This window comes from Pogonomyrmex barbatus, unplaced genomic scaffold (assembly GCF_055798465.1).
Source record: "Pogonomyrmex barbatus isolate J1 unplaced genomic scaffold, ASM5579846v1 scaffold16, whole genome shotgun sequence".
NCBI classification, from domain to species: Eukaryota; Metazoa; Arthropoda; class Insecta; order Hymenoptera; family Formicidae; genus Pogonomyrmex; species Pogonomyrmex barbatus.
The window spans coordinates 2256085-2282757 of NW_028297112.1; the positions used below are offsets into that span (position 1 = coordinate 2256085).

The 26673-nt window shown below is 37.4% G+C and overlaps 1 protein-coding gene across 1 annotated transcript in view; it reads left to right on the top strand.

The window, feature by feature from the left end:
- The window catches only part of Teh1 (tipE homolog 1 phospholipid transfer protein), a 38603-nt gene extending 14448 nt beyond the window's left edge, over positions 1-24155 (top strand). The window contains exon 3 of the mRNA XM_011636680.3: positions 13925-24155. Coding sequence (XP_011634982.1) covers positions 13925-14006 — 82 coding nt within the window. The 3' untranslated portion in view covers positions 14007-24155. The remainder of the gene's footprint in view (positions 1-13924) is intronic.
- Positions 24156-26673: the final 2518 nt, after the last annotated feature.

Sequence of the window (26673 nt, forward strand, 5' to 3'; positions counted from 1 at the left end):
ATGGATGAAAAAAATTTTTTTAAATATGAATAGCGAGCGAGTTATAGAGAGACTATATTTGAATAAAATATCCTTTATATTTTCATCTTTTTAAAGTTTCAATCTTATGTGCATTTCAATAACATAATTATATATTATACAGATCGTCGTGTAGAAGCTATTAAAATTTCGTATTCCTTTTAAAATACGCATTCTAATACTTTAGGTTTTTTTTTTCCGTATGAATTTCTCTTTTATACTCTATATTATAAAGGTAAATTTATCTTTCTACGTTTAAAAGACGATCAAAAACTTGTAAAACTTGCGCGTTTAATATGTCAATTTAATTATTCTTAATTCTCCTATTAAAATTTCTCTAATCTTTGAAGTAGACATACGTTTAAAGAGAATAGAGAACAGTTCAGAACTTTGCAAAATTCTGCGACTGCCTCAGGCTAAAGTGGAAACTAGTTTCCAGAGGATCATCAATGATTTCACCGTCGTTGGCACTCGCGCTATCAATTTTTGATCACGTTTCCGACAGTACGCCGAACTCACCGGCGTGGAACATTATGTCGCTTTTCACTCGAACGTTTCACTCGACAAATGCAGATAATTGGGAATAATTGCAGATAGTTGGGAATCTACAAACGATACTACGTCGACGTCGGAATGCGATAATCACAATTTACCGCATTTTATTGAAAGTATCACGTAACAAAAAGAGAATATTGCGAGAGAATAAATAAAGCATTACAATTATTTTACTACAAACTCCTATGATCAACTTACTTTTATGTTTCACGTTACTTTACAAATAAATAAATAAATATGTATTTATTTTTAGAAAGTTACACGATACATGTCTAACCGCATTTTTAAATTTTATTGCTTTCCCATATCGTGTTTCATGATTCGACAATACGTGCAAGTATTGTTTAACAATGCGTGTCGTTTCTCGAAAACTCACGTGCCACATTGTCAAATTGCGCTCATACGATTATATATTGAACTTCCCGATGCATCGTTGTGAGCCTTCTCTCAATCTCGCAATAGTGAAATTATCATTCGCGAAGCAAGTATTGACGGCAGTTTCGGGCTGACATACGCCGCAAATTGATGTTTAAAAGCGACTAACTGCAACTCGAGTTCATATCATCTTCCAAATGCTACCGGTTGACTGACTGAATATGCAACACTGACAGAATGCTGATTTGGACAGGTATTTGGCCCTGATCTCATTTATTAACGTCCATTGCAGGGCATCGCGAATTAATGTCATGACGATCCGCATCGCGATTCTTGACACCAATACGTCCCGTGAGTATTCACACTAATCGATATAAAAATAGAAAAATTCAAAAAATAGATTAATTCATCTTCGCTTTTGTATCCGACTGTTTTTCGCTATTTCAATCGATTTATTTCAAACGGTAAGAATCATAAAGCCGTAATGTTTGCGTACTTTTCCATGTGTCTTTTTACCCGTGCGAACTCTTCACGAGGGACGACTTAGTCACACTTAATAGCATGTTGTTCACAGTCCCGACCCGGAAAAACGTTTGCGCAAGCAAAAGTTAGCCAGCGCGTTCGATATAGATTGCACATGTGTATTTATACCCGCGTTCGATCAAGAAGTGATTCATTCACGCGGAGGTCGCCCTCCGGAAATACCTTTCCAACCGTTTTTTTTTTTTTTTTCTTAACATTGACATAGGATCATCGTAAGTACACATCTTCGATTTTTCGCCGGTTATTGATTAATGCAAGAGCTGGAGCTTATGTTTGTGGTACGATAAGCTACAACGCGGCAAATACCGCGGCAACGTATAGTCCACTGTGCATAGTCCCATCGCGGACACTGAGCAACCATAAGTCGCCTGTGTGTTTGTGTATGCGAATGGCAAATGGTTCGATCAAGAACTGCTCTGTCTGTGTGAGGGATCTACCGCGTAAATTACTCACGAACATTTCCATTAGTGCGGTGGCTGATGCAGTCGGCCGGTGGCTGATGATTCTTAAATTTCGACCGAGCGATCTCGTATAATTCGCCGAATTAAGAAAGACAGCATTATCGCGAGCTATAATAACATTCCGCTTTCTCTTAATTTAATTAATATCGAGCCCGCCGTTTTGTGCGCGCGCGATATTGCGCGGCGCGGTAATTAATTTTATATGATGCTTTTATAAGTAATATTAAATTCCCATCGTATCAAACGTACACGTTCGTCGAAAGCGCCCGGCTTTAAATTATAATTAATTCTTCCTATCGCGAGTTTTCCGATGCGTTTAATTATTTCTATCGAATCCGGGCTAGTACACTTTAAAATTTACCGCAAATAACGTTGGCGGTGTATCACCGTGTCCGAGCATGCGGGAATCGATTCCCGCCACGGTGATGTATCGTCATGGCGATGAAAGCTGAACGAGTGTTTGATAAGGTAAATAAAGTTATAGCGAAATCGATAAAGTTTCGCTGTCGGATGGAACTTCTATATACGTACGTACAACGCGCCATTGTCACATGAAGCGCCCGACTTTAATTAATTCTGCAAAATCCCCTAAGGAAGAACTTCTTTATTCTTTTCGATATGCAAAGTTTATCCTATGTTCCATAATTGTTCCTCAGAGTTCCGAGACTTACAATTCTAAGTCATGAATAAAGAACAATTATATTCCGTCTCGTCGTTAACGTAAACAACTGCTTTATTTCGCGTAATAACTATATTTGATAAAAGATGAAAATTTAACAGAGGTCGAAATGTCCTGAGATGAAGATTGATCTCTTCGACGAAATAAACTTGGATGAATATCTCTCTCTCTCTCTCTCTCTCTCTCTCTCTCTGTCAGTTGTTATTATCTGAAAATTCTTGGACGCACTCCGATTCGAATCAGCTTTATTTGATCGCCAACTTCTTGCAATGTTTGAAAGCTCGCTCATGAGTCATCCTCACAGAAGTGTAATAATTATCTTTATTTTTTTCCTCTTTTATTCGAGCCAATATATATTGCTTTGTATACAAAATAAGATTTGAATTATGTTTTTTATAGAAAAATAAATCTAAATTTTATGGGAAAATTTAATTAAACTTGAAAATTAGTTTTTGACAAAATAAACTTTACTTTAAACTTTACTCAAAGCTTATGTTGTTTAATAAAAGATTACAAAGGATATAATATACTTTTTTTTGCATTACTCGTTTTCATTCGCCAGTGAGAATTTTACACTTTCGTTTGTAACTTTATATTTAATTCACATCGGGCTATTCAGCATGCGCTTTAACGGATATTTTATTATTTATATAACACGGAAGATTACAGAGCTTTAGTTAATTAAATTTTTACTGCAACAGATTAATCTTTTCCGAAACAATTGGCATGAGCAATTAAGATTGTTTAATAATTGAAAAAGCAGCTTCAAAATTTTATATCCCATAGCAGTTCTATTATTGACGTACATAATTATTCAGAACTGTGTTACTTCATGAAAAAGATTGACCAACAACAAAACATTGATTTTGCACGAGCAATTATAAATACATCATAAATACACCACGCGTGCTCTAAATCGTCCTTTCGGGATGTGCGAAGATACAAACCGAAAGCTGGCTAGTTTTGTATGGCACTTGCACTAAGTCAACATGCATTCGCATGTTGTTGCACATTCGTGCCTGAGGGCACGTAATAAGTAATTAATTTGCGCGAGACTGCCCTTCGAGTGCGCGGAATACAGCCGATACGGAAATCGGACTTCAAAACTCTATAATCGGATCCGAAGTTTCTCCCGCAGCATCTCTACCACGAGCTCGTTTTGTAACCACTTCTGCATTCGTGGTAAACCGAGTTTGAAACTAAGCAACTTAGAACTTACTTGGAAAACTTTTATTCCATTACGTAATCACGATATAGACGCTACCAATGTGTGTCTCACTGTCATTCTTGAGCATGGTTCACGTAGAGACGTACGAACGCGATTCCCAGTAGGGACTGCGAAAATTCCGCGGAAATGTCGCGGAAAATTTGGTCGAGAAACTTTCCGGGAAAAGTCGTCTTCAAGGAAGATCATTATCGGTATAACAAGCTTATCTCTAATTTCACACGCTTCGAAGAAGAAAGCTACTGAAAATCATATGAAGGCTGTTATAAAAATATTATTAGGTAAAGATAAATATGTCAATATTATAAGGAAAATAATTGACTTAATACTAAATGCTGATTGAAAACGCACTCAAAAATTCATTAAAATCTTAAATTATAAATTATATAAGTCTTAACTTGGCATTACGAGAAAACATATCATTTATTATTTGAAAGAAAATATTTTTTGTAACATTGTTATTTTATGACGATGAAAATACCTTATTTCTGCTGTAGCTTGTGTTATACATCAGGCTTAAATCTGTCACAGCATCCACGAAATGGTTTTCTCAGGAAACAACGTTACCGGGAAACTTGGGGAAGTTGATAATTATATTTATGCAAAGCACACGCATAAAATTCTTCTTCTACCTCGAGAGTATCATTCTGATAAAATCGCTAAACAATAACTTTGAAAATAAGCTCACACTTCTTCGCGGTCTTCTTCACACGATGATGGATCGGGCGAGTTTCTCGGACCGAAATTTTATCGAGTTCCAACGCCGTCGGGGGAAATGGACTTCCGTCGCGGAAGTGGCTTATCCGTAAAGGAAACAGGGTCCCTTTACGAATAAGAGCATGCTGTGATTTCCACGGTCGCTTCCTATCTCGAGGAGGACACCGTGCAACGACATTACGTGCATATGTGATCTCATACATATATACATTTATGTATATGTGTGTGTGTGTGTATGTGTGGTGTGTGTGGTGTGTGTGTGTGTGTGTGTGTGTGTGTGTGTGTGTGTACATATACAAACCATATATACATATAAATTTATACATATGTTATGTATTTGTGTGTATGTGTGGAGCACGCGAGCAAGAGACGGCACACGTAATGGCGATACGATGTTTTAAAGGATATAGGTCAGGGATTCGCGGGATTCTGCACGTGAATGCTTCGACAGTGTTGTTCTATATCAGCGGTTAACCTGAATTTCGTAACGGCCAACATCCGTCCAGAACGAAGCGCGGCAATTTGGTTACGAATACGTGAAGAACGAAATGGCACAATTTTTCCGCCGCGAATAATTGGAAATGTGATTAGCTGGCTTTGCCTGGCGGCCGTAGAGAAAATCTCGTGGCGATGCGCTAAAAGTTAATTAACGTGCAAATCTTAAAGTTTACATCTGACATTAAAATGTCAACGTTGCGCTATGTAGATTTTTTTTTTTTATTATGAACGTGTTTACGAAAAGATGAAACTGTGAAAATTTTCCCACGAGGAGCAGAAACCACACTCTTGAAAACATAATTGTGAAAATTCAATTTTTATATAAATACAAACATTCCCTCTATTATTATTTAAAAAATTTACTCTTAAATAATTAATTTAAAATATAATTAGAAAATTTTTTATTTGTCTTCTCGTTTGTAATATTACTAATTTTTATTTGTGTTAATTATTGCCTATTATTCGGTGTCTTTTTAAAGATCGCTGGTACTGCAAAATAGATATTTAAGTTTTTGCACGAGCGAAGTTTTACATTTGCATAATTTCATGTTGCTTTATAAAATTTATCCTGGAATGCCGTTGAGAACGGCGCTTTATGCAAAATACTTCACCGACGTCGCTCGCAATTTTTTAATCGCATGTTAAACTGATAGCCTGGCAGCTGATGCCTGTGGCAGTCGATTAATTCACGATTTTTCAGCGAACGATCAATTTTTTATCCTCACGTTAGAAAAACTATCAGCGATCAATAACATTCCTTTATTTCATTTTCAATTTATCCTATTTTCTACGGAATCGTTATGTCCGGTAAGACACAGTATAATATTCTAATAATCGATATTACATCAACTGGAGCAAGCGACAGGACGTATGCGGTGAATAAAAATTAATTTTAAAAGAGGCGAGCTTACAAAAATCGACATACATGCTTAGAATGAAATAGATAATCTCGTGTGACAAGGTGTTTTTAAAAGTAAAGAAGAAGCGGAATGACATGTGACTATATGTATATATAATGTAAGCCACACATAAATCTAAATTGAATCTGTTGCTGGGAGACATTTCTTTGGAAGAACCCTTTCAATTTTATGAAATCTCCGCGGACAATCTGTCAAAGAAATGGCCGTCGGTGTCAGCACTGCTCCAGTTTTTCCTCAAAAAGTATTAATATATCGAGAGAAAGAAAGGGGTGGGAGAGCGGGAGGGACTTTTATCCCCGACTCTTTTTCAAAATATAAGCACGGCATCATCGACCACTATGCTTCCGTTATGTCCGGCCATTTTCCAATATATACAACATGGCTGGCATTGACCGCGCGCAATCTTTCCAGCACATTACATTAAGCTCGGAAACCTTTTCTGATTTGGGATCGATCCTATTTATACTGCGGCAGCGACGAATTTATACAGAGACTAATGAAGCTTAAGCTTAACGCCTCCGCCGGGAGAACTCCACGAATAATTCAATCTCTTCCCTGCACTTGTTATTCTCTAATAATAAATAACAAGTGCATAATTTTGAAATTTAATGTTTAATACGCGCAAAATTTTATAGTTAATTAACAAACTTGATATATCAAATAGCCGTTTACTTTCCTTCCCAATTAACCTAAAAAAAAAAAATTAACATATTACTTGCGAAGTAAGTCTTTTATAAAAATATTTCAATATCAATTTCTCAAAATTATATGATATTTTTAAAGTTGTATATTTTTAAAGTTGTAATAGATTCAATATTATATAATAAATCTTTAGTTATCTGCTGGAAAGTTATAAAAATGATTATTTTTAGGATTCAGCGTTATTTTCTGACTACAGGCAAACATCAAAATTCAGATCAAGTTTATTCAACTTCCTTTGAAAATTTGAAGCCACGCCTTCGAATTCGTGACGAATAGATATTACAACTTTGTACGTGATTTTGGCGAATGCGCGCAAAGAATTCAATCCTTCCTACATTTGTTATCGCTCTTCTGCACTCTGCAGTGTGTCAAAAGCCACTTTGGCATTCATTGGAACGAATGTCGCGTTACTACGTGCGATATCATGGTTGATATGACAATTGAAAGGTAGAAATGCATCCATTATCCCGTCGTTTGTGCGTGTGAGACGTCATTATGTTCTTCAAATTGCGTCCTTATCTCTATGAAAGATGCTTGTGTCGTCATCTTGATTTAATATTCTAGATATATTTCCTAGAATAGTACTATAAAAAAGAAGAAAAATAATCGTTATAACGATATATGTTCCTTTGCGAAAAATTGCCTTTGAAGGATAGGTGCAATGCATTTCTGGAGCTCTCCTCGTAATTTTACGTTCTCAACGGGAAAGAAGACCGCCCGGGAGCGCCTTTTATGATATTGCATTAGCGTAATTTTGCATGTAGTAAAAAAGATCGCATTATGGCGATGGTAGGCGGTAAAGCTTTGCGTAGGCAGCCGTACGTACTTGCGCCCTGTTGAATATTTACGAGTGGTTCGTGTAAAAAATGGGGAGCACATCTTAAAGATCGCCGTCAGCAACGTCCCACGCACGCGGAATAAAACAGCCGGTTATATTGCAACGCGATCCCGAGTCCCCGTCTCATAATTCTTTGAGTAAGGAGTTGACGCCAGCGGACGGTGTCACGTGCGAAGATGGATCGAAACGAGACATGAGTAAGGCACACGACGCCGTTAGGATTATTTTTAGCTCTGATTATGCGTAATAAATCTTAGCCTCTCTTGTCGATTTATGTAATCAAATCTAATCCAAATATCTACACGGTTATATATTTTGTCGTCTGTTGAAGAATAATTTTAAAGTAAAATAAATACAAAACTGTCAAGTTTGAAAGAAATATAGGAAAATATTCACTTCACAATATAGAAAAAAAATTTTTTAAATTACAATAAAATTCAAGAATGAAAATTAAAGAAGATATAAAATTATAAAATTATAAAATTATAAATTCTTCTTCTACAAAAAAAAAATTATTAGTCTTTGTAGAAGACAAATGAGAGTATTTGATAATTAATAATTAGACGGTTGTCAGTGCATGTTTTTGTGAAAATTTCCTTGGCACACATGGCACACAACTTCCTATGGTAAGTAATATAGTGAGAATAACGCGGGTTGACGTTTCTGTTCTCACAAATTTCATATTTCTAGATGCCATATATGCATGCGTTCGTGCGTGCTCTGGTTAGCGTGACGCTAACAAATTTATGTCAGGACTGAAAGCTTTACACCGAACCCTCTTGATTATCACATGCGTGCCTCGGTTGCCATGATTATATTTGCGAAGGTCGTCGGTACATTACTGTTTGATATAATTGCGATTGTTTGTCAAATTACAATAAATAATGCATACACGTTATTAAATTGTAATAAATTATATGTGGCTTAAATCATATGCGCATGTCAAACCGTAACTGCGATATTCGTTACATGCATTGATTACAATTTAACGCTGCTATGAATACTGCGATTTAACTGATCGATTAAATTGCACTGGGCAAAATTATAAACTATACGGCAGGTATGGCGATCAAAACTATATATTTAGCTTACCTTAATCTGTCTATGGATTTTTGGCAAAGCCTCTGAAAAGGCGGTCGCTTAATCTAATGGAATCCATATTTATAGCTTAAAGCGGAGGTTCGTACGAGCTTGCAGGTCGAGGATTAGTGACGATAACAACGAAGCGGTATATAAGAAACGTACCTACTTAGATTTAATATCCATCATATATCTTCTTTTCAGATTAAATTTTTTCAAGTAATTTGTTCAGAAATACGAACAAGTTAATATCGATCGATCGTGTAGAATAACAATTAGTATATATGTAAATCTCATTTTAAAATGCAAAGAATGATTTATAAAAGGGCTCATTAAAATTCCATTACTTTCTATTACTTTCTATTACAATATTTTAACTATTTTATAACCGTAGAGATCAAGATTGAAACGATTGAGTATTGCGTTTAATACGACGTGTACGACTTATTATTGAGTCATACTACTGTTTCACCCAACGGCACAATTATCTCGAAATCCCCATTCTCTCGTCACTTAAGAATTAGTTCTAGCGTAAAAGTGAGCACGTATATAGTCGGATGTATCCCGAGGAGACGTCGTCCTCGACCTTGTCAACCTCAGATACCTGCGAAGTCCCCCGTTGATCGCTGACGGCGAAGTCCTTATTAAACGCCGTGCAGTCGGTGGCTCCAATTTCGTACTTCGATCGAGCACGTCAGTCGAAGTGGCCCTAAAATTTATGTCCCTTAGGCATATCACGGGCGCTCGTAATCATAACTTTGCGTCTCGTGGGGCTCGTGCGCGCCTGGATAAGGGCGCGTACACGTCGTCTCTTCTACTGTCACGCGACTACTTGTAACATTCGTTGACATTCTGAAAAGGTCACACTCGTTGGTAATGGTTATGGTCGGGTGCCGCATATGCTGAAAAGAAGAGAGAGAGAGAGAGAGAGAGAGAGAGAGAGAGAGAGAGAGAGAGAGAGAGAGAGAGAGAAGGAAGAGAATTGAGTTAACTGCATCCAAAATGCAGCCTCACGAGTTAAGCAAACTACTACTGCCCTTCGAAGGAATTTTTACACGAAAATGAAAAATAGTCGACGCTTACTCTTGAGCATAGCTATACCTTTCATGCATTTTAAAGTTTGTGTTGTATTAAACATCAAAATCAATCTGAGAGAAGTGAAAAAATGTTAAGTACGAGTAAAACTTTGTAATTATAAGTGTTTGTTATAATTTTTTGAATTAAATATTAATTTTAAACAACGGATTTTAAACAAACGGATTGCCTCTTCTGATTACACGCGGCAAAGAATAGAGGATAGCCAAACTTTGATTATAAAAGGTTTCATTGAATGAAAGGTTCCATTGTTGAATTGAGGGCCGCCGACATTCGCCTGTGCGCTATTCATTTTTGTGAAAAAAATGAAAGCTTGAATTTAAGATTTGGTTGCCAATATATCAAGAGATTTAAAGAGAAAAATGGATTTCAAATAAATTTTTAAACAGCAAAGATTTAACAAATGCAGCTAGTATTTAATATATATTTTACGCAACATGACATTTAAATAATTTCTTATTATCTTATTTTATGAAACTTTAAAAATCTAAGATCTAAAAATTACAACTTCACAAAATATCGAATGAAATTTTATGAAGGAAGAGAAAAATAGAAGAGATCAATTCATAACTGGCTATCGAATTGTCTCGCTCAATTTGTTCAATTTCAAACTTTAAACGCGTCACACTTGAGCATGACGGCAGAAATCACTTCTAGTCGCACTGGGACTTGTAACTTTATTGGTTACAATGAAAGTTTGAATTAATAAGACGCTAAAGCTCGCGATGAACTTTATGACGATCTTATCGAAGTCCCGTTGTTGCACGCTCGTAAACGTAACAAGTACTTCACCTGCTATCGATTTCCTACCGGTATGACAGTCACGTCATAGAACGATTTAGACTATCTCAGCTGGATATCACTTTTATCCGGTTTTCATATTTTCCGTTTTAATGTTTAATTCAAAAGTTTCTGGAATTAGCTCCCATTCTTCCATCCATTAAACGCGACATAAAACACCGCTACAACCTATAACACGATTTTTAATTTTATTTATCATCTTTCTTAAATTTGTATGCGTTTATCTTAAATCCGTTATCACCGTTATAGGCGCGCGGCTGATTAAATGGAAAGCTGCGAGCGAAGCGAACGAAGTCGTTACCGTCGTAATCGACAAGTGACGTAAAACAGTTTGGTCGTGAAGAAGTGAGGGAATAAATAATTAAAAAATTCTTACTCGCCACTTGCGCGATCGGCATGCGATCTGATCTAAGCGTCGTCGGGCCATTATTGAGTAGTAACCACTGCGTGAGCGACGTTGTCCGATACCATCGGTCTACGACTACTGCGCCTGACAATAGTATATATTCAATATTCACCGCTCTTTTTCAGCGGGACGATGTAGGTCATGGTGATATCGCATTCAGAATTCCTTTTTTTTTTCTCATCACCCACGGCGATTTGCTATCCCTTCGCTTCCCATTCCTGTCATCCCCCATCCACTCTTCCGCCAACTCGACGTGCTAATCTTCGTTATTTCTCTTATAAACCCTTTATGTCAGGTCTATATTGCCGTAGATGGTTTTAATCTTTCGCGAGAATTGTTTTACGCTATTCCCGCACCTTGTTGCTTTTCGCTGACGTTATTTTTACGTTACGAGATATTTTGAAGTTGAAATGATCTGATTATAACAGCCTATTTCTTTTTAAAAAAAAATTTCAAGCCGGCTTTTCCTCAACGGCAAGTTGATCAAAACAGCACCTTCTTCGCAGTTTCTTGATCTTTGATGTTAAAAATTTAATAATAATCCGTTTTAATAATCTTTTTTACACGTGTTAAAGATATTCGTAGTAAAGATCGTCGAGGCTTAAGTAATTTTTCTAAAGTCAAAATTTTTAACTAATTGAGAAATGCTTTATCAAGCTGTCCACTTAATTTTAAGATCCTGTATATATTTTTTTTATGATGACAGTGCCCCATTCCATTGTGTGCGGAAAGTCCGCATGAATATGCAATATTCTTAAGCTTCAGCTCGGCTGTTAGCGCACGGGCGAATGTCGGCGGCCCTCAATTCAACAATGGAACCTTTTGTAACCAAGGTTTGGCTATCCTCTATTCTTTGCCGCACGTAATCAGAAGAGGCAATCCGCGGAATTCGGGTTGAAGTGGTTTCTACAGACTAGCGGCAGGAGTAGGGCGTACCAAAAAGAGAAAACGTCAAAGCGAATCAAAATGTAACAGTTCTTATGTACATTACGAACTACATTGTGGCAAAAATTCAATGAAATCGTAAAAGGATAAAGCCGAAATACATCATTCCGCTGCTTTCATTCCTTTGTTATAATATTTTAACTGTTTCGTTACGCATATATAAATAACAAATACAAAATCATCATAAGAGAATTATTTTATAATAATACATCAAAAATACAAAATTTCATGCAGACGGGCTTTTGCTGCTTCTTAATTTATATTCGCGTACTAGACCGTTCTCTTTTATTTTAAACAAACAAAAAAATACAATTCAATATTTTTTCAATCATTATCGGAAATAATTAAAAGAAATTCCAAACGTAATGATGATCAACGATGTTCCTAACAAAATGTATGTTATAATTATACGAGCAACATAATTATTACGTAATACTGTAAGCCGACAACATATACCGCTTCATTGACGTCAAATCTGATTTATATATACACTCGTATAAGCTGCATTTAATCGTATAATCGTATAACCCACGCAAACGTAAGAGACAAACGACAGTGGCTTGCAAATGTCGACGCGGAATTTGAAAATGCTCTCCTCATGATCGCAGATTTATTTCATTTCAATTATTGAGTTTCTATTTCAACAATGTATATTTCTGATGTTACTGAAACGCATTTTCGCTTTAATAAATGAACGAATCTTTCGTACTGTAAAGTCATTTGCTGTGTGTATATATAAACGACGAGGCGGAACGACTCAATTATTCACTCGTTATAACGGCGAGCTCGTCGCTGCGCAATCGAGAATTCCATACCATGTATTTTATTGTTTTCAATCGTTTCATTACGTTTCTTTTGTCGATTTTTAGTTTACGATATTATTAAAGCGGGAAGGTAGAAAAGTCCAGAGCAAAATTAAAGCTCTTCTCTTAATCTTATTCGTGCCCTTCAAATTAATAAAAAAAAAAAAGGAAAAAGAATTTTCCTTTTATAATTTCATATATAATTAGATGTAATGAAATATAATTATATATGATTGACATGTGAAATAGTGATATAGTTACATGTAATTACATGTATATAAATATACATAAATATACATGTATTAATGTATAATTATATGTTATTATATATTTTTATATATGAATCTATTCTTACACAAAACTATGGAAAGTTTTTTTTATTGTATACTTTAACTAAACTTTATCATATACATAAAAGAAACAGACATAAATATAAAAGAAAAAGTACCGTTAAAAGATAAAAGAAAGAAACAACTTTTTTTATTGTCTTCTTTTCTTCTGGTGATGTCGTGGAGAGATATCTCGCTACGTAAATTTATTATGATAAGCAGAAAATAGGAAGTGCCGACGTTACACATTGCAACAAATTGCATTTCTAAGAATCTCATCTCGACTGATTTAACGAAGTGCTTTAATAAGGATATCGTACCTAACGCAATAGAAGTTTTCTTTCCTAAAGGGTTAACGTCGAAATAAATTATATGCACTTGGCGTGTACCGTAAATTCAATATAACTTAAATGGATTTTGCAATTTCATCAACTTGCAATCCACAGACATTAAACTGTTTTAATAGAGCTTATTAAACTCGCTGCTTCTTGTTGAAAGAAATAGCTACACGCTTTTTCCATAATTTAATAGAAAATTTCCTTCAATATTCTCCATTTTAAGAGAAAGAATGAAAGAAAAAGATTCTATAAAAAATTATATCTATACACAACTTATATCTATATTTATATTCTAATTTGTATTTTAACCGATTTAACTCTTGCTCTCTAAAGAAACTTTACTCTCTTTTCACTTTTCTCTTTTCTCGATCACTTGTGCACTAACACTAATTCTTATTATTCTTATTACAAAAAATTTAATATTATACTATATTATAATATATTATAAAAAAAAAAACCAAATAAGAACTCGCTTCTAATCTTCATTTTTATACTTGCAAAAATAATGTAAAAGGCTTTCTTTCGATGGCATCAACCAAATCTAAAGTCTAACTCTTCCTTCCGTTAATCAGTTCATTAATTTTTTTCTGTTGCAGCGACCACTCAATCAGCAACCGCGTGGACCGTCGTGGACATCCGACGCATTGTGAGTGCGGCGAGGTGACGAGGCCCTTATGACGACGCGAGGAGACGGCCGAGAGTGCCCTGGCCACGTCGCAGTCCGACTTTTAGGCCCTGTTCACTCTTCCCGCCCTCGACCGTCCTTTCGACCCTCCGGCTGTAAATCCTCCCTCGTTGAATTCCACTGCATGTTTTCCGGCAGCACATCATTCCGACCGTCCCCATTCGGCACCACACCACATGTGTACAAACGAATATTCGCGTTTACACGCATACGTAAAACACGCAGCCCCTCCCCACACACATACACACACACACACACACACACACACACACACACACACACACACAGACACACATAGTGCAAGTACGGGAACAAGAAGACGATCTTTCGATCCTCTGGAGGGCTCGTCCGCCGATTATAAGGATAAAGACTAGAGGTCCTTGCAGCAGTTGCTACACGGTTACTGCCATGTTACCACGTGGTTACTGCGTTTAATTGCGGTTAATTGATACAAGGGCGGTTTTAGCAGCTAGTAATTACCGGCGACTACACAAGCTTGGCGGTAATTGAGCGGCGCGATTGATGCGATTATAAAGCGACGAAAAAAAAAAAATAAATCGCCCGCGGTGATGGCGCGTGATCTAAAGAAGGATTATACATTCAAATTGGTTATACGTGTACAGGATAAGAATAATTGGCATTACAATATATGACGTTATATGTTACGCCATTATGCGCTGAATTTTGTAATTATTTATAATGTTCTGGAAAAATATTTTCGCGTGATGTCATGTGGAAAAATACTAAGATGCCTTCTTAAGCATTAGAGAAAAGTGTAAGTCTCATTTGGAAATCATTTTTTCATGTAATAAGTATGACGATGAAATTCTAACAATTGAAACTAGAACAGTACCGTGAGGCATACGATACGATACGATCTCAACTGCCCAATTAATTTAAAAGAAAAGGAGAAAACCGCGTTGAAATTGCTGGATGTTCCATAATTTATAATCTCTATATCCTATTCTCAATCACTATTGGCAATCATTACGCGCGCGCTAATTAGTTTTATTTGACTATATCGTGTGCTTTGTGTGTATGATTTCTCTCTCGCATTATACGCGGAATTTGAATTCAGCAATCAATATTTGCCGGCCTGTCGAAAATTAAATGCAAACAGCAAATGAAATTTTCGAAAACGACAAAGCGTATAAAATCCGCCAAATGTTTTCGGTAAATAAGAATCCGCGTGTTGCCGCAGGTAAAAAGAACTGCGCTCCTGTTACATACGAAATTCTAGAAATACCGAATAAATGTAACGTACTGATTGTACAACTAGCCGTATTCACACGTTTATTGAGCGTTTCCTACCACGTATGGCGAGGTGAATGCGTCCCAATTGCGTTCCGCACGTGGTTGGAAAAGTCTACGTTCGTAAAATTAGCCGGGGATCACGTGAAAGCCTTTCCGCATTTCGTCAGTACCGCAGTCATGATTAACAATAAAAAAAAACGGGCATACTAAAGCTAAGTGCTTACGCTTTAATGAAATTAGAAAATAATTAATGCATAATAAACGACACATATATATTCTCCTTATTTCTATTTTTGCTGCTTGTACATTTAAATTTTTATATATTTTATTTTATTCTGTTTCTGTTCCTATCATATATTTCTATTATTTCGCGGAATAATATATATAATATGTAGTACTAATAACAAATTTCTAAAATTATATTAAATTACAATTTTTTATTTCTTTTATACAATAACAGACATATGGAAAAAAATTTTTCATCTAGATTTTCCATTAACTTTTTTCAATAATTTTACCGTAAACGCAAAACTTTTTTACGCGTAAAAATCTCCATTCAGCAAATAAATGAAGTTATCTAAAATCTATTTGCGAAATCGATAGGCGCGACTGTAGGCTTCGCGACAGCCAATTTATTTTTCTGCCACTAGAAAGTCGTTATTCTTGAGAAAACATTGAAATGAGAAAGCAGAAAGAGATAGGGAGCAAGAAGGAGGAAGGTGGAGGGGAGAGGGAAGGGAAGGAATCAAATACAGAGTAAGATAGGTATTCTCGTTTTCTCGTTTTTCCGATGTATCAAGTTGAAAAGACAAGCAGGAATAAAAAAAACCTAATACCGGATCGAAGACATCGACATCTTATCTCGTTTCATTATCGCGCGATATTAAATCTTTTGCGATCCGAGACCTAGAATTCGCGGATACCTGGCGGCGCGCGTTTTGTTTTACGCTCCGGAAAAACTGGAGTCATTCGATCGAACGTCGAGCCTCGGGAAAGATCAATAACTGTGTGTGTTTTGCAGCGATACGACGCGATAAACGCATCCGCGGTTTTCTATATCGCCCCCAGGATTTTGATATCCGCCGATATCCACGATGCGAGAAAACCGCCCGACAACTGCGTTTTTCACCGAGAGATCAGAAACTTTCCAGAGTTCCGTGTCCTTAATTTACATGTAAATTCATGCGCGAGATATCGCTAATGAAACAAGTGCGGCGGGAGCGACAATCCGCGAAGGACACGCGTCGCGTAGATATTAACGTGGCTCGTGAATATCAATGACGACGAATTTCCTTCGTCGCCATTATCGGACCTTAATTGCAAATTGCATCCCTGTATTTACGACCTCCCCCCCTCCCCTTCTCTCGAAAAAAAATATATAAGCGCTCGCGGGATATCGAGCTTTATTTGTCTTCCGTTTCCCAATGGCCGAATTGGCTCTCGATAAACGATATCAATTTCTGGAGCTAGCTAACGTCTACTGCACACTCGGAGGCAGTTCATTTGTACGCGGAGTCGCCTAATGGGAGCAACGCGCCGTGCCGGGCCGACGGTGATTAATGTACGAAGGGTAGCAGATGCATCTCTCGCGCCGAGTTAAGTATTACATTGTACACGCTCGCGGAGAAAACGCATTCATCTCGGTAAAATATCCATACCGTGCGCGTCCGACTTGAAACCGAGAAACCGAGATCTGCGAGCGGCATTTATTATCGTCGGATTCATTTCCGGCTTTCGACAGTAATTATCTGTTCGCTGGTTTGCGCGATTTTAATAAGCGAGGCCCCAAGTGCAACGATTTTCTAATAATAAATTACCGAGTGTCCTGAGGGCATGAGCACAATTGCCATTACCGAATTTAATTATTTCGAAACGTCTACGCGTATAGAGAGATTAATAATCGTTTTAAATCTTCTTGAGAAATGAATTAACGTCACAATTTTATTCGCAACAACACAATTTTATTCGGAACATTCTTTCTGTTGAATCTCTTCTTTAACGTCTGTAATATCGATTCGATTTAGCAATTTATTAATGCTTACAGGTAATGCCAATAATACCGTGCACATGATTCGCGATAAATTTTATATGCTAAATACACACAGCTTCCTTTTTTAAATCTTAATTTAATTTAATTTTAATTCTAAAAAGTTCTAAAAGATTCTATTATTTTAATTTTAATTTAATTAATTTTTAATTCTATTGTTTATGTAAAATCTAAGAGCGATTTAGTTGAAGCGTAGATAACAAAATAACTTGCGTTAGGATAAAAGCGTTAGGATAAAAAAGCGTCTCGGATATATTTCGGAACAATCGAGCGCTCTGTCGTGCCGCACTCTGTGGCTTTCGTTCTTTTTTCCTCTCCCCTACTGATATTTATACACGAAGTTTCGTGAGGCTCGCGTGATTCTTTCTGCTTACGAGGCAAGCAGTTTTTGGAGCCACTGAAATTCGCCGTGGCATGCAACGCGATTTGCGCTTGCGAGTTCGTTTGGAATTTGCACGGATACATGGCCACGTGTGCGATACGATCTTTTAAGTTAAAGAAAAAAAAAAAAAACAATTTGTGTAAGCCTCGTGTTTCAATTGGATGACTTTCCGGCGTAACAACACTCTTAATTGCGATATAAATTTCAATACAAATTGCATCGGTTTGTAAAATCAATCGGCGTTGTGATGCAATATATTATTTGAATTTTTTTTATTTCTACGCGGTTTAACAATTTTCACGGAAAAATTCGCGTTCGAGAAATATTAGTTTCCTTGTATAGCGCGCATCACGCCGTCGTCGCAGTTGTCAGAGTTGCAAATTTTAAATTTCAGGCTGAGTCATGCAGTGTCTGTGCTTAATTATCGATGGAATGCAAAATTTATGACACAAGTTGTCGGCAGGCATGCAACTTGCACGGCGAAATTATGCGGAACCGGAAGATCGAACGCTGTATTACGCTGTCGCGTACTAGATAGCGTAAATACCGCAAGGATAAAATGGCAAAATTTGCGATTGAAAATTGAACTTTCTTCAAATTCAAGCTCGAAAATAATTATTTGTTAAAAATATAAATTTATGTCTAAATGACTTGTTTTAAAAAAGTCATAAAAAAGATTGTATCATTGAGTCCATGTGAGAGTTATAATTAGATAATTTTGCGATTGAAAATTGAACTTTCTAAATTCAAGCTCGAAAATAATTATTCGTTAAAAATATAAATTTACGTCTAGATTAATTACTTTAAAGAAATCATAAAAGAGATCTTATCATTGAGTCCATGTGAGAATTATAATTGGAATTATAATTTTCTACATCGATCAATCTCTAACCGCGGTGAAATATTTCACGCAAGTGATATGCATCTTTTACTCTTTACGTACGGATTTGAAGTTAAAGAAAAGAATCGTGAACCGTTCTACCGTTTGAGACTTTTAAGGATCGTAAGTCAACTTGCTTTCTTCTTTTGCCTTTTTTCTACTGATCGATCAAGCCATCAAGCGAAATAGCAATGCGTATAAAAATTCTCATCATTTAATATATAAAATATTCGTAAACAGTTGTATTTACACATTATGTTTATAACATTCTAACATGTTTTTTTAATTGCAGTATTTTTCTTGCTTGATTTTGAAAAAAAAAACAAGATCTCCTGTGAAAATAATTACGGGTAAAAACGAGCATTTCAATTTTGCCTGTCTTTCCATGATTTATATCATTCCGCTCGGCAAATCAGTTATTAATCATACTTAATTATTTATTAATTTGGCGAAGCGACAGCGCTGTGCTTCGATCCATATCGCGTCGCTCCGACACGTCGCGCTTCGATAACGTTATTTCGCAGTCGCGATCCTTCCGAAGGTATCTGATCGCAGACACCGACAGTATAGCGAGCGCTCCAGATGGCTCGTTTTCACGAATCACGTATCTTGAATGAGAATCTGGGGCAATCGGATGTTTGTGTCGCGTGAGGGAGAGAGAGAGAGAGAGAGAAAAATCAATTAACGACAGCGGCGGAACGTTACACGGACGCGTGCACACACGTAGGGTGCATTCGTTTCGTTGCGAAGCCGTTTTACTTCCACGTGGCATTGTGTCACGACGTTTGACATCGCGAAGATGACGTATAATGGCAAAGAGATGGACCCCCTCCCCCCTTGAGGGCCACGTTGGCGGTAAGGGCGGATACGCGGATACGAAAAATAATCGTCACGGCAAACAGACGAACAAACGGAACGCGATGCGGAAGAAAAAAAGAATAGTAATCGATAGCTCGTTTTTTTAATCGGTGCCATCTGTTGCTCGTCGACGCGGCAATACATTAATGCAAATGCATCTCGCTCGCCGTTACCGTTGTACCCGTGTACCTTTTTAAAACGCAATACAGCCGTGAAACAGTATAAACAAGTCACAATGATATCGTACATGCAATAAAAATAAAAAAAAAAAAAAAATGCACGTGATAATTTTCAGCTGATATTTGCGCGGATTCCGATTGAATCTCCACCGTGGAATTATATCTATTTTTGTTATAGATATTACACTAATCATGATGCGATTAGTACAAACGAGGTGCAATTAAATGGATAGGCGACCTACATTTTGTCTCGATAAAATTATATTAGTTATATTATCAGCACTAATATCGCTGCATGATACTGAAATATTTATCGATTTATATATATCGATTTATTTAACTCCTAATTATAAAATAACTTTAATGATATTATTTCAAATGTTTCATATTTAAAAATTAGTTATATTTATTTCAAGATAAGAAATTTTTCCTTTAGTTGTAAAATTAAAATTTAAAATTATATAACTTTTATAAATATTCTACTTTAGAAATATTATATTTTATAAAAATTATATAAATTAAAATATTTTGCTATCGATCTCACGAAAGCAAATTTACAAGGATTCGGAAAGTTATAGACAATATCGCGATGTGAATAATGAATGTAAAGTGTACAAAAGCGAATATGCTGTCGTTACTTCTTTTTTCTCTCAACACGCGCATTTTGTAGGAAAGAAAATTAGCTTAAAATATTATAGATAGATTCTAGTCACTCGGTAAAGTGACGATGGGGGGCACGCGTCAACTTAATTAATTGATGTCCGATCGGAAATTGATGGAACGAACAGGGAAAGATCGAGCATTGATGATCTCGGCGCGTGCCTCCGAGATGGTGCGTTTAATTAATTATACGGGCACTGCCCAAATAGAGGGAGGGTGTGCGTCACCCCGGGGTCCGATCCCGAATCAGTCGTGAAACCTCGTAATTATTTTGCGAAAAAATACCATCTCAGCCAAGAATCGAACCTGGATCTCCTGTTTATCGGGCAGGCATCTTATCCTTTCGATTCGACGGAGGCATGTGATGATATTTATCGCAAATAACGTGTACACATATATATACATATATCACAATATACATATATACATGTATATTCTCTCGAATCCTCACGACCGGTACTCCAGAGAGATGATGATCCTAGTCTCTCGATGGATGGAGGTCGGACTGCAGCGGTGACACCCTCCAAAATTATATTGTACGGCTTGCAAAACTTTAATCAAAAGGTACACCGGCACGGCTAATCAAAAACTTTTAATCAAATCGAACCGCGGTTCATCGATAAGAATAAAAATGTACACATTAAGCGGAAATTTTAAATTGAGCACCATGGCGATTTTTCCTATGTTATACCGGTTGTCTCGGAAAAATGTGCGGCGGTATCCGCAAATTTATGCAGATCAAGGACAGGTCTGTGCCTTGCATTTAATCAAGCCGATCTACGCAGATTGCAAGAGCACGTTTATTGTTAATGCATGTTCGATCGGCACTTTTCGGAGACAACTCGCATATTAATGCCGCAAGAAAGCTCTGACCAAGCTGCGAGGAAGATCGCGTTAAAACGTCACGAGAGAGAGAGAGAGAGAGAGAGAGAGAGAGAGAGAGAGAGCTTAATGAATCAAAAAATACTAATAATAATAAAGAGACGAGCACAAAGATGAAGGGAGAAGCGAGAAGAGGGAGACGCATCTCGTAGGAATTAATGGTTTTTGTCTTAGATATGTCTAATGAAATAAACGAGCTCGAAACTTTGTTAAGGATTTTGTACGTTGACTTCGCGAACGATCTGGATGGTCTTCAAGGTCGCCGGTGGGGTATCACAAAGAATACTTCTTTCCTCGTACACGACACGCGATGCTTGCGTCTTGACACCGCACGAGATGCCAGTGTTATATCGCGTGATCGAGGCAATCATCGACGATCAATGGATCGTCTGGCACGATCGAGGACCTCCTTCGAGACAGAATGTCACATGGTAGAAAGCGGGAAAACTTACGGAGCTAATAAATTATACTTGTAATTAGTAGCGTTTTAAATTAACACAAATGATTGACACACTTACGCGCGTGCGCGCGCGCGCACACACACACACACACACACACACACACACACACACACACACACACAAATGCGTACACACAGATCCGTTATTCACATATGCGTGTCGCATACATACGAATAAGTGTGCGCAATGTAAACTAGACGAGCTTTAGACTAATCAAAGGACGCGAATTCGTTGAATGTGAGAACTCACGGGATAAAGACAATGCGGCATGGTATCACTCGTGACTTAATTAAGGACGTTAAATAGCCGCCCGATGTTGGCATTTAGCTGGTCTAAATCGCAGAGGGTTCGTTTCTACTAATCATAGTACTGTTGAGTTTAATCGATTGTGAGATACTTTATTATTATACATATATGCGTAGGCTATATGTCGGGAAATTGTATTTAAAAAAAAAAAAAATCGACATTTCTACCGAGACGTTTGTAAGGTGTGTGTTCACGTATGTATGCGGTAGCAATCCGATCGGTCCTACTTTGGCGGTCGTCACGTGGCGTACGACGAAACGAACGCGTGATGTCTACCGAAATTTCCACCCTATTGCGTGCCTGATGAACGCACGGAGAAAATTAAAGCGAGAACATTCATTCCCTGAGTGATATTGAGAAGAGAAGGAAAAATATGTGAAATTTATTGAGTTGCAATTGCTCGAGATTCGTGAGCAAAATTCACGTCCATCACGTCTGGATTACGTCTAAATTTCACGCTGGAATTAAGAAGCAATTACTTATTCTTAATGAGGAACACATGCATATTAATAACAGATGTCTGGCAAATTCCGCGTCCGAGTTTCGAGATCGACTCGGAGTGCAAATCGCCCCATCAGGATTGAATGCATGACGCCCTTCGCGAATGCAATCTGTTCTACCGTCCTTTCTCTTCGCGATCTCTCTTTGTCGGTCTGACCTTAATTGTAGGCTAACCTAGATTATAGAAGTCAGAGGTAATTCCAACGAATGAACAATCTCGGAAACGATAAGGCTCTCCTGCTTTGTTATTAAGCCTTGCGGATCATCCTCGTCTTGTTGCGAGTTTTCAATATTCAACCGCCGCTTCTCGTTACGAGGAATTTCTATGTACCGGAATCCTTAATTTTCAAAATTGATGACAAATCGTGTCATCAGTGCATTGATAATAGCTTAAGTGATTAAGCTCAATCACGAGAGCAACAGAATTAATAAATATTATATCTTTCTTTTTTCCATCATCAAATTATTAATTAATTAATAAAAATTTAATTGGATCGTTTTTACTCGCGCACGTTCGGACAAATATCGTCTTGAAAAAAATTATGGAAAGTTAAAAAAAAAAAAAAAATAGACGGGTCGAAATGTAGCAAAATTGGATGCGATGTCGGAGTAAATATCGCGGGGCGACATAAATGCAAAATTTCGCGCATGATAATTCGCAAATTGGCGCCGTCGCGTACGCTCGATTAAATCGTTGAAATAATTTGTAAAGCCGCTCATAAAAATTCTTCATGCTCGTTTGCAATTGAACGAAACGTAATATTTCGGTATTAATGTTCCCGGAGCGCGATATTGTTTCCTGTCGGCGCGTGTCGGTGTGTTTGCCCGGGCGATAGCGCACAACGCGGTTAGATGGCTCAATAACCAGCGATGTATGCTTCTGGTGACCCGCCTCGCATCGATCATCCGCATTCGACGAGATATCATTTCCTCTCTTTCTCTCTCTCTCTCTCTCTCTCTCACACTGAAACTTTCCTGAAAATCTCGCCCGCAGATAGCGATTGGACAGGTGTCACCGACACATTTCGCGCCATCGAAAAATCTTCTCGTATCGTCGGACACCTGCTCTTCGATTACATCAGAAACGTACGTTTTCATCGGCAGGATTTGTCAATCTATCAAGTTTTTATTTTTACTTCTCACCTTAACTCGACAGTCTACGGCGATATACATACGATTTAGTTATTTCATCGTTTTCTAAACGATATATCGAGTCGTTATATCAACATCGTGCTTAAGCTCCAAAGAGAAACAGAGAAAAAGTCGCAAACGCCAATCTTTGTCCAAAAAAGATTGCATTGTTTGTCAAATAAATATGAAGAATATTTTATACTTTCTAATAAAATATGTCATTTAAGAAAGAAGTTTTATAAAATTTTAAGTTCCGTCAATTACACATATTTTTCTCACGTCTTAAATTGGTCGCTGAGTTGCTAGACATCGCACTTAAAATTACATAAAATTTCTATCATCAAGTACGTCATTAAAGAAACGTCCTCTAGGAACTTTTTTCTCGTAAAAAGTTGCGTAATAATTTGTCGTCGCCGCGTATGAACCACCGCATAGTCAATCGCATTTTCCCACAGAAGCTTCGAAAAAACCCGTCATCGGATTGCTACTTGCTAGAATGAGAATGTTATACACGTACGATGTACAAGTCCTGATTTTGTAAAAGCAGCAAAACATGTTACATCTAGAATAATAAAAGTGATATATATGAGGTTTTATAAAAGCTATTTTGTTTCTGGAGAGCAACTGTTTCTTGCCCGATATTCCATACGTCTTTCATCTTCTTTACGTCATAGCCACTAGAAAATTTTCTGACGTGAACAGCAGGTTCGTAACTACTCTAGAAGTTTCTCGGGGAAAGCAGTAAAACGTCTTGGGGATTCTTTAGAAACATGAAGCCCCAAGGTGCAGTACCTAAACTAACCTTTCGCTTGAATTTCATTTTGTTTTGATTTTTGAATCGTTTTTTCATTGCACACAGATGCGAATCTATGAAAATGAATTAAATCTAATTTCTTTTCCCAAAGAAATAATAATTTCCTTATGCCAAAACAATTGTATACGTAATTGCAATTTTAATCTTAAGTAAATAATTTTTAATTTTACATAATTCTTTCAGGTACAAAACAATAAAAATTGTTAAATCAGAAATTCTAAATACAAAAGAAAACGGTGCTAAATGACATAAAAAGTTTCTCTATTAATGAAAGAATAAAGCTGCAAGTCTTCAACTGTCAAGAAACCGGATGAGTAATGTTGCTCAGAAATATTTATCAAGCTTTTAAGCGATATATAAAATAGAAAATACGTTATACACTTTAATGCTTATAATCCTGCTTATAATCCCCTAATATAGGTTTTTCTTTTAAATTATTAATCTCAAAGGAAAAGTTCGATCCCCTGACGAGATAAAAATAAACAATCGAAGAAATAGCTGTTTAAATGTTAAAAATACCATTTATAAATGCGTTGTAATTACATTTTGTATATTGTTAAGAATACAGGATAATATAACAACCGAAGAAAGTCACGTTTTAATTATTTCGCTTAACGTAGAAAATTAGTCTGTTTACGGCCGTTAAAGTGCTAATCTCTATTCATGACGGCCACAGCCATATATGCAGTCTCCTTTATCTTTTCGGTGTTTCTTGCCAGTCTTTACGGCCGCGTATCATGTACGTTACGAGCGGTAAATCTGCACGTACTGCACGAATTTCCTGGAGAACGACTGTACATTTTGCGGAAGCGCCAGATCCCACAGTGTTCTTCGTTCTCAGAACGAATCCCCAGGAGTACTATAAAGTAGAACGGGTATTCGAGTTTTCTACCAACTGTTATTTCCTCAACAATGTTTAGCGATTTTAAACGTCGTCTTTTCGCCACTTTCCGCGATTTTTCCGCGATCGGCATTAATTAATGCCGCAGCGCCAAGTTCCTCAAACTCGAGCGGGGCTTTTAGGGTCGATCGCGAAATTAGAAATTTTACTTATTAATATTTCTTGCTGCGTCGCTCTGATCGCTATGATCTGCAATGTTCTACAAACCCCTTAATTATATCGTAACACGCAAATTCGGCATGTTTCGGTGGCTTACTTAAAAATGGAATTCTTCGATCGTCCTGACCGGGAATAGTCCGCCTTCCCATTCACGTCTCGCTAATAGCGAGCGCACTTGAAATTGCATACACGTCGCCAGTTTAAGTCCCGAAATGGCGTGACGACGGTATACCCCTGGTCGATCTACCATAATCGAGCTGTTTTTATTCCGTCCCATTGATCGTGTGCCGCCACCCTTTTCTTCCTTCCATCCATCCGTCGATCGACACCTCTTCCGTTCCTGATCCTACCTAATCGCAGAGGCCTGCGTCACTCTCGACGAACTCGATTGCCTATTTGCAAGGGTGTGGCACCCCCCGTGTGTACGTATCACTAGCTCATTGAGTTTCTGGGCGTGGTGGAGACTTGAATGAACACTCGTAACTTCGCCATCCGGCGTAACGCTCCCCATGTAAATTAGCGTTTGTTAAACATGAGATTGTGACGTGTATACGTGTGTGTGTGTGTGTGTGTGTGTGTGTGTGTGTGTGTATATACACGCGCGCGCGCGCGTGTATGTACGCGTGTGTGTTTCTATGCAATTCTATCCGGTAATAATAGGAATAATCTACTTCTAATGTGAATCCTGATGGAGCTCTTATATCTCTTGGATTTATCCGAGTTCACGAAAATAATTTTCCATGACGTTTGAAATGATTTCTCATATTTAGAGCACCGAGAATCATCATTATATCTATTCCCGACTTAAATTTAAGACGGGATTAATAAGACGCATTTGTGCGAGAGAGCCTTTAATACCCAAGAGAAATGATACATCGCGGGAGAAAAATTATAATCCGAGAAACGAATCTCGCGCTCGCTGGGGAACGATAGATGGGATATTCTCGCAAGACTTTCGATATACAGAAACTTCAAAGGTTCAGAAGAGCTTCGAGCGCGAGGAGCAGGTAGCTCGAAGGAACGATTCATCGGCGAGGCTTGAAAAGAACGTGGAAAAAGGAGCGACCTAGTTTCACCACCCACGAAGACCTCGACCTCTCCGATCTCTTTTGTCACGAGTCGAGGGGGCAGGCTCGCTTAAGGACAAAGCATTCTCTCTCTCTCTCTCTCTCTCTCTCTCTCTCTCTCTCCGCAGAAGATCGGGCCTTTTTATCGCCACGATGACGCTCCATGACGACACGTCCA